Here is a 13,136-nt window from a genome sequence, read left to right as displayed (position 1 = left end):
TAAGTTATGAGGGGAAAAAAAGCTTATGCTACTTCAAAGAGAAGTCATAATCTCATTCTGTGCTATTACTTTTATTGCTGTGGTAAGCTTACCATTACCCACAAATCAAGGCTCTGCAAAGAACTGGTTTAAAATTGCAAAGCAGCTACAGTAACACTGTGGCCAAAACCTTCTGCAACTCGGTGTGCCTCAAATTACAGTTAAGCCTGCTGGTACCTTTAAAAAGTGGCTTTTGTTTTGCCTTGTTTATTTGTTTGACATTAAAATGGACAATGACACATAATAAAAGCAAGAATTAGTGAACAGGCCAGCACTCCCCAGGCTGTTTTCTCAATGCCTTACATGAAAAGGGGAAGAGCCAACTTTCCCTGGACTCCTTGGAAAATGACCAACCTGCATGTTTCATCGTGTTTGGGTATTGAGAACATCCCCTTTAGCTACAGAGGGAGGAACCCTTCTTCCTTTTAATTCTTTTCCCCCCACATGGTTCCCATTTACTCACACTTCTCTTTAAATGTTTTTAGTATTACTTTAGCTAAAGGTCACTGAAATTCCCACTTCTGAGCCACTCCCATAATATAAAAGGTTTTTGTTAAAGGCAGTGTGTGTGGGGAGGAGGGGGCTGCAATCCATGCTGGAGGGGAACAAAAGATGCATGATAGCCACCTTCTCCCTAACTTTAGCTTAAACAAACTTGTGCTAGCACTGAGAACTCATTTTACACACAGGAACCTCAGTGTGAAAAAAAAAAAAGACCCTTGAGGATGCTAATACCTCTTTAGTCCCTCTAAATAATTTAATCTCTTTTCTCTAAAACAACAGCATGTATGATCGCTGGGTGAGTGAGACAGGCTACAGCACAGCAATGTGAGAGTATCAAATAGCTCTAACTAATCATGACCAACTAACAATCATCATAAAAACAAAACAAATACACCACAAGAACCCAATTCTATTAAGTGCAAAAGCAAGAGCCAGGACAAGAATTTCTTTTACAAATTTAAACTTTTCTAACATGTCAGAGACTATGTGTACATTTATTTTACAAACCATTAGCTCTGAGTTTCAGTGATCTTTCTGCTCCTAACAGAGAGAACAGGTAAGGGAGAACTTTTCAAGATTAAATACACATTTGTGTTAGCACTGAAGTACTGAGATGTAGTAGTATGTGTAGTTCAGGTAGTACTTGCAGTAAAAGTAAGGCTGAAATCTGTTTTATGGTAGCCAAGTATTATTAAGCATAAGCTTGTCTCTAAGTTAACATCATACAAGCTGATAATTAGAAGTATGTTATAAAAGATGGAACGGCCACTTTCAAATTCCTGCCCTCTAGCAGGCACCTCCTGTGTAAATTACATTCTAGTCCTTCCACTTTCCCCCACTGGAGGCTTCAGAGCAGCTTGTTAAAAGTAGGAAGCTCCAGCGCATTCCCAGCACAGGGACAATCTAAGACACAGCCAATTTATGACTTGCAAAGGACAGACACAGTTGTAAAGGAAATGATGTGAAGTCTTGCACTGCTTTCAAAACAAGCTTCTTGCAAGATGGCGAAATCTTTTAAGAAAACCCTGGAAAAGATGTGCACTCATTCTTCTTTTGAGCAACCCTTTTAGCCAGTTTGTCATACAAAAGTACCATGAACAACTGCTCCCTAATAATAGTCACAGAATAGAGAGATGGATTAAATTAGAAATACTCATTCGCCATCACCACACAAGGGCCTGCAGTTGAATTTCAGCTGATTTCTCACGTCAGCATGCCATTTGCCAGTTTTGTATTCTCCCACCTGCTTAGTAGCTCTGTACAATTTACTCTACAATTTGTGCCTAAAATTTGTAGATGTGGTAACAAATCCCTGAATCCACTTGACTTCAAAGTGCAAATCATTTGCTATTATTAGAGAAGGCAGAGAATTAGCTGCTGCGTTGTTTTGTCAGCACGCTGGAGTTTAGTTCCCTGGGTACTCAAATACTGCTGCAGCACCCATGCCCGTTCCAATGCACATTGATACAACACCGTATGCTCTGAAAGGAAAGAACACATGGAATTAGTAAAAAGACAGATCAGTTTAGATCATCTTGGGGGATTAAAAAAAAAAACCATAAATTTGAGCTACCCACTGCTCTCCTGTGTCACCAAGAGATCCTAACCTAAGGGGTCTCAGTGCTCTAGAGTTCCTGCAGTGTGTCCACATGCTCTGCGAAGCGACACCCATTTCTCTGCCTCCTTTCTGCACAGGAGTGGTGTCCCAGAAGCAAGTTCCTTACCCACCTGCCTCACACATCCTAGCAGCAAGGTTGATCTAGGCCAACTCTTTGTTTCAGGTGGGTTGAGGAAGAAACTCTTCCTTTCCTGCCTCCTACCACTGCCCTTCACATAGCTTTGCTATGTAAAAGTTCAAGGTAAATGTGGGTAGTCAGATGACGTGCAGTTGGATTTCTGGAAAAACAGAGTGGAAAGCTTAATTTCAGAGCAAGTTCTTCCACTTCAGTCTGAGGTGGTTTACTGTTACTGCCCAGTTTGCCTGGCAATTAACAGCTTGCCATCACCATCACCCTCCCCTCCAGGCCTGGTGCATCCTAAGGTGCAGTCCAGTGACACTGTATGTGCCAGCCCAGAGGGAGCAGTGGCACAGCCAGCCAGCAGCAGCTACTGGGTTTCTTCCACATGTCGGGAAAAGCCCGCAGCCTAGGCAGAGGGCTGGCACCAGACTGCCATGAAGCCTGATGCAGCCCAGCCTCACAGAGCCGCCAGCCCTCCGGCTCTGACCGCTGACTTGCTGCCAAGGACCAGGAGAGACTGCCTTGGTGGGCAGCACGACAGCAGACAGCCCTGCCCCTGCAGAGAGCCGTCAGGAATTCATGGTCAAAGCTATCAAAGGCACGGAGAAGGCACACCCAAACCGCTGGCTTACTTCTGAGCCCACAGTACTTACACACTCGGGCTAATACTGTTCCTCAGCGCTCACCTTTTCCCTCTGCGCTCACCTTTTCCCTCTGCGCTTCAATTCATTGAGCAAAGTGACAACTTGACGAGCACCAGTACAGCCCAGTGGGTGCCCCAGTGCTATCGCTCCGCCCAGGGGGTTGACCTTCTCCATGGGAATGCCCAGCTTTTCAACACAGTACACGGCCTAGAAAGACAAGACAGAATGGTTTCATCAAGATGCTTACGCCTTCAGTAGTTCCCAGCGCTGCTGCAATAGAGAGCTGAGAGCACTGCAGAGAAGACTGGTGGTCTCATCCATACATAAAGACAGACCACAAACTATCCTTGGCAGCTCTAGGGTCTTCAAAATATTTGTGTTTAAAATTAATTTAGCTCAAACTATGTTTGTTATTACACAAACTCCACATCGTGTCAGCTGCTCTTAAAGCATTACAGTTAGTACTTAGAGGCCTGACTCTGGCTAGACCATCTTTCCCAGTGGAAAGGAGTAGAACGAATTACAAGTCGAAAGCACACAGAAATGAGCTAAGCCTATCTGCTTCATCTCAAACCGAGCCCTCGTGCTTTCTGACAGGCATGTCACGGATCTGTGGAAGACACGGCAGCGAAGTTTCTACCAAGGACTTCCAAATTAGCGAGTGCCAACACATGCACACTGACACCACCCAGGAACAAATTACAGCCCTTGTGAAACAGAGCTTGCAAGTTGGTATGAGGCTCTGATAGTGAAGATTATATTCTTATCCACTGGACATACTTTTCTGTGTTTTGGGATTTTTTGTTTGTTTGTTTGGGGTTTTTAAAATATTAAGCTGTGTAAGCAATGCCCTGCTTATTTTTACTTGAAGAAAAGGGAAAATAATCTGTGCGTGCCACTAACATTGGGCTGAAGATGTAATATGTGGAACAAGTTCAAATCTTAATTGGGAGACCAAGCTGAAATATACTCAGTGACCAAGAATTGTACAGCTCAAACAGGACGCTCACTCACCTGGCTTGCAAAGGCTTCATTGATTTCATATATATCAATGTCATTCAGAGTCAGACCTATGGTTCAGAAAAGTCAGGATTTAAAAGGAGATATTTTTGCCTTATGACTCCATCAAGTAAAGTAATTTACTTGTAAATTAAAGTTAAAAAAAAACACCAAAAAACAAAGAGAGTAATGCACTCACAGCCTCCCCTTTTTGAATTCTAGTTCTACTCCACTCATGACAAAAAGAGGGGGACCTTGGCTCCACATGGGCTATCTACACTTGTACTCATGTTTATGTACAACGTCTAAAGACTGCAAAATGTCACAGTTCATAGTATTGTGTCACCAAATTTCCCAAGTCTTCCTTAGATTAAATGTGATTTCTTTGTAGAGGGATTAAAGATTGAAGGGTATTTCAGGACTTAAAAATAAAACTATAGGTGAGCAGGAGACCATAGCAACGACACAGGTGGACACAACAATAATCATCAGCTATAAAAGCTATTCAGCCTAATGAGTATGATAAGAACTCTGAGGCAAGCCTGTTCCACTCATCAGATGCCAAAATTATAAAGAAAAAAAAAACCCCACAACCAAAGACCAAACACAAACCCCACACGTTGATCACATTAAGGAAAACAGCACTAAATGAAGGCTAAATCACTTGCCACATGTTAACTGTGGCTGAGACTGTGCAGGGATTGAATCTGGAGCTTCTCAAAGGTGAGCAGACGACAATTCATACATGAGTGCAAGTGAACAGTATTACAGGAATCTGAGGCAGGATCTCTTTGAAGGTTTTGAATTTAAGCTTGCTGTTCCTGCAGCTGATAGCTGCACATGCTTGAATAAATACAGTCTTAAATTTCAGCTCACAGAGTCTGATTTGCCTTGTACCAAACACTGTATGAATGACAAGTGGTTCTCACCCGCCTTTTCCACAGCAACAGGGATTGCATAGGCTGGTCCGATGCCCATAACATCGGGCGGGACTCCAACGACAGCAAAGGACCTGAGCACCCCCAGGACGGGCAGTCCCAGCTGTGCTGCTTTTGAGCGTTTTGCCAGGAGAACCGCAGCTGCTCCATCGCTCACCTGGCTGGCATTACCTGTTGGAAGAGATCTATTAACACCTTTTTTTTTTTTTGCCTAAGCACATTCAAGGCAAGAAAACCACAGGAAGAACACAAATTTAACAAGAAAGCTGACCTGCTGTAGTGCTCCCATCCTCTTTGAAGGCAGGCTTCAGCTTTGCCAAGCCTTCCAGCGTCGTGGAGGGCCTAATCCCTTCATCTTGGTCCACAGTGATTGTTTTTTGCTTGCCCTGATTATCAAGAACAGTGGTCTTCACTGGAACAATCTCAGTTTTAAACAGTCCCATCTGCTGAGCTTTTGCTGCTCTGTTGAAGAAGAGTATGCAAGGTTAAAATATTCTGGAGGAAAACTGCAAGAGAATTAATGTCAAGGAAACCAGTTAGTAAGAGAATGAACTAAGGTGTGACTTGGTACACAGGTACATCATTACCCAGTAGTAGACAAGATAACAGGTGAATAATTACTTCCAACCACAGGAAGGCAGACTTCTTACCTCCACATCACAGGAAAAATATTGCTAACATTATGGGCATTCTCCCCAAACCTGGACCACAGGATCACACACTTCTGAGCAAGATCCCCATTCTGTTCCCATCAACACCTTTGTGACTGGCTGACCACCACCAGCCCGCAGCACGAAGCTGTACTTATCCAGTGGTACAATCACATCACAACCGTAAGAAAATAAATGAATCCCGATGTTCAAAAATCAATTTTTATTTTTGAGAATCTAAACAGGGCAAGTGGGCTAAGCCTCCACATAATGCTAATAATTTCTAAGAAGATAAGGAATAGCTAAAGTTTCACTCATTCCTTGTTTTGTCCTACTAAAGACAAGTTCAGCTTTAGACCACAGACTTCAGGTATAATCTTCTGGCATTTAAATATAACCTTTTAATTCCAAATGACTGCAATGTATGGTGCATAGTTCAGTGTGACTATGTAGAAGGTTATCACTTAAAGATGTGGTAAAGATGGGGTCTGGTCCCTGAGACAGCAGTATTAGCAGCAGGGAACAACCGATACGACCAGACTGATATAAGTAGGCAGAATGCAATTAGCTAAATTAGAATTAGCTCAGGGCACACAGTTTTAATCTTCCATATCAATATGGTATTTTAAAAACCTCCCCTGTAGAGCTCGTTTAGATGATTTACCTGCCAGCAGCAGAGCACCCTTTCCAGGGAATAATGAATTAGAGAGTGAAAGCTTGTTTTACCCACTCATCGCTTCACACTTTTAATAATAAAATGAAAATATTTCCAGGTAATTGAGCATTTGAGCGAAGTGCTGAAGGAAGATCAGTAACTCTGCAGACATCCTGAGACTGAGGCCAGAAAATCACCCCTTTCCTCATGTGAGAGGCGAGGATCGCGTTCACATACCCTTTTGTGTTATCAGTTCAATGTCAGTGAGAAAGGCTGGCATGCCAAGTTCCCTGAGAAGCAGGGCCAGAATTTAAAGGTTAACTGGCCTGTGCAGTGGCTTCCTGTATTAGATAAATAATTGGACCGGGGCGATGCTTAAACAGAGCTCTGAAAGTTAGTTTAACTCTTTGATGGCAGCAACTTTAACGGATCACATGCCACTGGACCGCCAGTACAACTCCACAGATTCCAGGGGTCAGTTGACTTTGGCAGCGATTTAACTGCAGAGGAAGGTTATTAGAGGTAGGACTGGGCTCACTTAGAGCCAAACACCTGCAGTGAAGACAAGCCACTCTTCTCAAACTCGGCAGTTCTCTGAAAATGGCTACATTTAAATATTCCCTCTTAGGACAGGTTCCTTCTGCTGTCACTCCCATGTTCAGTTTCAAATCATAGCGAGCCAAAGCCACTACAAAAATCCTGCACCATACATTCATTTCAGAAACCTCACAGGGGTTGTATCCTTTGGATGCTGAAAAACAGGGGCATTCGCTGCTCAGGGCTCACAAGCTCGATGGTATGTGCACAAGAGTAGTCATACAGCTCTGGACTCGTGTTTCCTTATCACACAACCCGGGACATGCACTGATCTTCGCTCTGACCATCTCAAGCTTCTTTACTCACTACTAAGGTTTGGAGGCAACATGAAGGCTGCACTTAACCACTCCTGGGAAGTACCAATGTGCCTTCTATCTATTTATTCCTTAATCAAAAGGTTAGGAAAAAAAAACACACAACAAAAAAAAAAAAAAAAAAAAAGAGAGAAAAGAAAAAAGCATTTACTTTTGCTGGGAAGCCAAGGCAAAGGCATCCTGCTTCTTTCGGGAAACTCCAAATTTCTCTGCCACATTTTCTGAAGTTATTCTGGGGAAAACAATGTCACAGAATTAATCCAGTGACACAACTAATGGAGCTGCAGTTGGCTTTTACTAACACAACACAAGTACAAGCATTTGCTTTAGTCTGAAAGCTATTTGCTGCCTTCTCAACCTAGAACTGCCTGGCAGAAGCAAATCCTGAATCAAATCTAGGATCAAAACAAGGTTCAAATCCGTTTTCCTTGCTCATTAAGCTGCTGAGCTTAAGACAGAAGACAAGGAAATCTTTCATCAGTTGCTGATCTTCTCCCATTTCACATAATTCATCTTCTACCACAACCAAGGAGGATGCTGACATACAGATCCAAGGTCACCGCATTCAGATTGATTTGAAACAATATGGTAACTGAGAAGACAGGCCATCTAGAAAACTCTTAAACCTTGGGGAAGAGGAAACACTTACCCCATAGGAATAAGGCAATCTCGAGCTTTGCTGTTTTCCATCATGCTGGAACTGATATCACCAGGGTTATTTGCACTTCTGAGGGACATCGTTTCCACCCTAAACAGGAAAAATTTGAATTTGCAACCAGTGCTTTCATACTAACTTTGTGGTAATTGCTCCATTAAGACTATCAAAACTCAGTATCTTGACAACACGCTTTCCTATTATCCTATAGAAATGCAGCTAGTAATTAAGAACTGGCTGAGGCAGCAGCTCATCAATATAAGAATTACCACGAAATGAAAACAGATTGCTAGATTAAATTGGTCCTTGCTTCACTAGCATAGGACACCAACGTCAACAGCTAACTTCTCGCGTTTCCACAGCCAGGAAGGAATTGCTAATGATTCTGGCACATTTGTCCATTGTTACGTGCCATAAAAATGCCACTTACAGCTTAAGAACGGGTTGGCAGTTTAATAGAAGTATTAAGCAAACCATGACAGAGTTATGCCATTTGTATTTCGCAACACAAAGAATTTAAGACATGGATCCCAGAGGCTGCAGATTTTGACCTACAAATGAGTTAACAGATTTAAAACATCCAAATTTACCGCAGGAATACCCAGACATCACTGGGTACAAAGGACCAGTGAGCTTTTGTAAAGTTAGCCTAGATCATGAAGCTTACGATGGGGAGAGGGTTTGAATTCTACTCTGCACCACACAAATACATACACTCATGAAGAGTAAATAACTGAGAAACTATTCCTGGAAAATGCAAGACAAGCAGAAAATAAGTTTGTTTTCCACCAACAGTACTCTCAGGCATTTAAACTAACTTTACTATGAGACACTGCATTACTTGACTGCAGCTGCATCTACTCCCTGAAAGAAGGTATAGAATCAGGTTTTAAGTAAGAGCAAACCACAGCGACTGCGTTTTGTGTTGTCATCCAGTATCTCTTCACCTACAGAGTGCACGCGTCCACTCAGAGGAAGAGCACAACTTGGGATAAACCCAACTCACAAAAGCTATTTTATGTCTTCATGAAGGACCCTGCAGGTTAGAGGCCAGAAAACCTCCCACAATGAAACCCAGTGGCTTGCATACCCAGCGGGCAAAGGCTGGATCCCAAACCCTTTGAGCCTTTCAGTACCTTTAAGCGTATCATTTTGGTGGACATCACCAAGCAGCTTCTGGGAACAAGTGTGTTAAAGTGAACGAGTGAAAAGCCTCATGTGTTCAAACACAAGCATTCCTTGTGAACACCAAGTGTTCTGCCTACATCGGAGGAACACGTCTGACTTGCTGAGCTGTTCATTTCGCAGCAGCCTAAGAAGGCAAGGGCATTCTCCACATCAGATCTTGCTCAACCAGGTACATGCAGGTGCTAAAAAGTTGTAAATATAAACATCTTCCTAAGGACTACTGGATGACTGTGTACACTAACAATTCAAGACAGACTGAGAGTTTCCACGGTAAAGAAAAAGAGAAATCCAGTATTTCAGCCTCAGGATTACGGAATACTTTTTCTTTTCTTTTTTTTTAATTCATTCTTCTGAAATGAGTGTGAATGTGGTCACTAGCATTTCTCCAAAGCTAACCTAACAGTTATGTAATCCTCTAAAATATAAACACTTATGATGTTAGGAGTGAAGCAAAGAACAGCATGCCTGTCCACTGCAGAAGAACATCTGCTGTAAGTACGTAGGACAGTTATTAGCACGGGTAGGGCATTCATTTCTTTATCCAAGAGAGCTGCTGGATATCCAAGGCACCAGTTAATTGGAGATTAATTAAAAAGCTAATAATGGCAGGTTTCAGGTTGTCAGACCTCTGCACACAAGTAGTATGCTACAACAGGGACAGCGGACAGGCTTTTTGCATGCTTGTAAGACATACACAGCCTCTTATTGCAACCCCAGCAGACATGTCACCAAGACCAAAACTTCCAGGAGAATTAAAGGATTTTCAAGCACCCTCCCTCAGACCCTTTAAGATAACCCAATCTGCCAAAAGTACTCAGCAGCCGCTGGAACGGCACAAATTACATCTGCAGTTCCACACTTATATTCAGGTCCTAATTTTAGAGTTTATTCACCCATTTGTCACATGAGAACACCATCTGTTTCCTTGGCCGGGGCGGGGTGGGCGCGGGTGGGACAGGTCTGGTTGGAAGGGGGTTCTAATACCTCACACAAGAGCTGCTGCAGCAGGACAGTGCTACCTTCAGGAAGCCTAGGCAAGTACCATAAAAAGACTTTCTTACCCACAGGCCAAGCCAATGTCATACGATCCATTTCGGATGCCACCTGTAACAGCAGTACATAAATGTTCTTACTATCAGCAGCTGCAAAAGCATTTCCACTCCGGCTGCGGTTTCACGAACACCTGAGGCACCCACTGCAGCCAAATGGGCCATTCCCTCCGCCCTCCTGCCTGCTAGAACGTGAACCAGGTCAAGGAGCCAATGGGGCTGAAGACTAACTGTGACCTGACACGCAACCAGAGAGGACCAGAGGGACCCTTCCAGAAGCTGCCCGATATGAAAGCGATGGTAGGACTTATCCTCAGAAAATCAAGTTACTTCTCTGTGGGTAAACTTGGCCACTGAAGGATATAAAAGTATTCAACTAGCAACACGCTGAAAATTCCCAGCAAAAGAAGACATTGCCTCTACTTTTACTGCTCAGAGAGAGTGGAGGACAGGAGAAATGAGCGATGGGGGGCGGCAGGCATCGACTCTGATCCAAGTGCCCCTAACACGTACCAGCTATGTTGATAATGGCCTGTAGCCCGGAGGAGCATTGCCGGTTCACGCTGGAGCATGGCACCGTCTCTGGAATACCACTAGAAAATAAGACAGTGTTGGCAAAGATTCAGTGATGAAATCCACGCAATAAACCAAAGCTCTAAAGACAGCATTAAGCCACTTGATTAAACTTTAACCCTCAAGTTCAAGACAGATCCCTTTATACATTTCCTGACCTCTTGGTCAACAAGAGAAAGCAAAGTTCATAGATAACTTCCACACTTGATTTGGAAGCGGCTCCGAGTGCTGCTTCCCCACAGGTCTGTCTTCAGAAGATCCTCTGTACGCAGGGCCCTCCTGTGTGCCTAGCTCCCGAGGTCTGATCGGGGCCAGGAATACTGACAAGCTCCGCAACATTTGTAATTACTGGTAGGCTGTGTGTGCACCCTCCAACGCAGTAGCTGTACACCGGTTTACAGAAGCAAATGTCACTTGACAATAGACACTGGCTGGCATATTTGGAAGCTGGGATCCAGCTCAATATGAGCCATCGACCACCAGCACTGGGAAGTGAACAGGAGGACCAGAGACAACTCCACGGGTTTCGGACCATGCAGAGCAGAGCAGCACAGCCTCGCAGCACAGAGAAGCAGCAGGTGCAGCTGGGAGCCCACAGAACAAGATCTCCCGTTCAGAGGCTCAACACAGGTTGAACAGCCTCACTTCTGCCTCCCTGTCCCTTTCCCATCAGGATTCTCCAACTGCTCCATCAGAGTCTAATTCCTAGGCAGAGGGTGATTTGCTGTAACTTCCTAGGAGCGCATAAGACTCGTCAAATCCTCTGACCCAGTGCTGCGCCGTGGCGGAAGACCAAAAAGGAGAGAAAGAACCTTGATCTGATTGAGAGTTTACCTTAGAAACTGTGCAACTCTTGCAATCAAAGCGCCAGCTCCAGGCTGCAGCACGTTTCCTGAATGCAAAGATATGATTCAGTCAATCGGTTGCACTCCCCTCGCTGTTTGCGGTGGCAGTCGGAGGGATGTTAGCATCCCCACGGCTTGGTGCATCCAGCACCCGGATGAGAGCCCCACCACTGGACAGAGGAGTCATGAAGGACACACTGATTTCACAAACCTAACGCTACGCACTAACCCCTTCCAGCCCCACGGTACTTGCAGGACCCCATGGGACACCAGGAGCCGCCTGTCCCACAGAGCTACCCGGGCCAGGAGCTTCCAAGTCTGGACAGAGGCTGCGCGCTCACCCACACAGATGTCTCCCAGGGCCTCAGGACGAAGGCTGACATCTCGAAGGACAGCTGTCATAACGGCGGAGAGCAGTTCATCGGGTGTAGTATCCTGAAAGCACAGGCAATTAGCGCTGCCCAAGGAACACCAGCAGCTGCCCTGTCACCTGTTTGCCCTCAGTGTGCTGGCATACCGTGCTCGGGCAGCTTTACTCCAGTCCTCGCCCCAGGACGGTGGTGGTTTCCCTACAAATGTGGAATTCCTCCGCGCGTTTTTTACCCCAGGGAGCTTTCAAGCACTAACGCCCTAACCCTGCTCCCGTCCCTCCCGGTTTCACACGAGCATGCCTTGCAGGGCCTGCGGGACCAACCTGCGGCCAGTCCGGTGCCAAGCCTCAGCAGGCTGAGCCCCCCCGTTTGTTTCGTGACAGGGCGGTGACCCCCAGCACAGGAACTGGGTTTGACCCAGCAATGCCCATCCTCCGGGGCCATCGCGGCGGTCGGACGCGGGACGCTGCCGTCGCCACCCAGGAGGACGAGGCCCCACCGGGCCGTGCCAGGCGCAGAGACCCCAGGCCTCAAGGGGAGCCGGGACACGCGCGGCTCTGGCCCGGCGTTCGGGGTGGCGGTGGCGGCACCTGGGCCGCGCAGCCCCGGCGCGGAAGCCGTGAGGCGCTGCGGCCCCTCAGGGGGTCCCGAGGCAGCGCCGGGGGCTGCGGGCAGGCGGCGCCGCGCACCCAGCCCGAGCGCAGCGGCGGCGAGCAGGGGCGCCCCCGGGGCCCGGCGGAGGTGCCGCGGGCGGGCAGGGCCCCCGGGCCGTACCTTGAAGGCGCCGCGCTTGGCGCGGCCGATGGCGGTCCTCCGCCCGTGCACCACCACCACATCGTCGGGGCTGGCGGCCCGCGGCGAGGCCCCGGCGCGGCTCCCGCACGGCGCGGCCCGCAGGCCGGTGCCGGGGCCCGGGGGGGAGGGGGCGAGGTGCCCCAGCACCAGCTGCACCCGCCGCAGCGGCGCGCCCGGCCCCGCCGCCATCTTGTCACCGCCGCCCCCCGCGAACAGCCTCGCTCGCGTGCCACGCCCCCTCATTTGCATGGCGCCGCCCTCAGGGCCGCTCCGGGCAAGGAGGCGTTAAAGGCGTGAAACCGAGAAATCCCACCAAAACAAAGCTTCTTAAAAATAAATACATACTGAAATAAATAAATTTAAACTAGATTTTAAATTTCATGTGTCAAGAAAATATAACAGAAAAAAGGGGAAAAAGAGGGAGGGAAGGGAAGGGGAAACGGGAAAAAAAAAGGGAGGGAAGGGAAGGGGGAAGGGAAGGGGGAAGGGGGAAGGGAGGGAAGGGGGAAGGGAAGGGAGGGAAGGGGGAAAGGAAGGGAAGGGAAGGGGGAAGGGAGGGAAGGGGGAAGGAAGGGAAGGGA

At 46.6% G+C, this 13,136-nt stretch overlaps 1 protein-coding gene across 1 annotated transcript; it reads right to left on the bottom strand.

Annotated features, from left to right (window-relative positions):
* Window positions 1–52: 52 nt before the first annotated feature.
* On the bottom strand, window positions 53–12,770 carry ACAA1 (acetyl-CoA acyltransferase 1). The gene is made up of 12 exons (XM_056336163.1): window positions 12,535–12,770; window positions 11,731–11,824; window positions 11,379–11,436; window positions 10,485–10,564; window positions 9,984–10,026; window positions 7,729–7,827; window positions 7,231–7,311; window positions 5,135–5,325; window positions 4,855–5,034; window positions 3,941–3,996; window positions 2,988–3,133; window positions 53–2,024 (listed from the first exon to the last, which is right to left on the bottom strand). Exons 1-12 carry the CDS (start codon window positions 12,742–12,744, stop codon window positions 1,949–1,951), a joined length of 1,314 nt encoding a protein of 437 aa, XP_056192138.1. The 5' UTR covers window positions 12,745–12,770; the 3' UTR covers window positions 53–1,948.
* Window positions 12,771–13,136: the final 366 nt, after the last annotated feature.

This window comes from Falco biarmicus, chromosome 4, assembly GCF_023638135.1.
Source record: "Falco biarmicus isolate bFalBia1 chromosome 4, bFalBia1.pri, whole genome shotgun sequence".
Classification (NCBI taxonomy): Eukaryota; Metazoa; Chordata; class Aves; order Falconiformes; family Falconidae; genus Falco; species Falco biarmicus.
The sequence above is the reverse complement of the archived record's forward strand: the minus strand, read 5'-3'. Positions and strand labels throughout refer to the sequence as shown.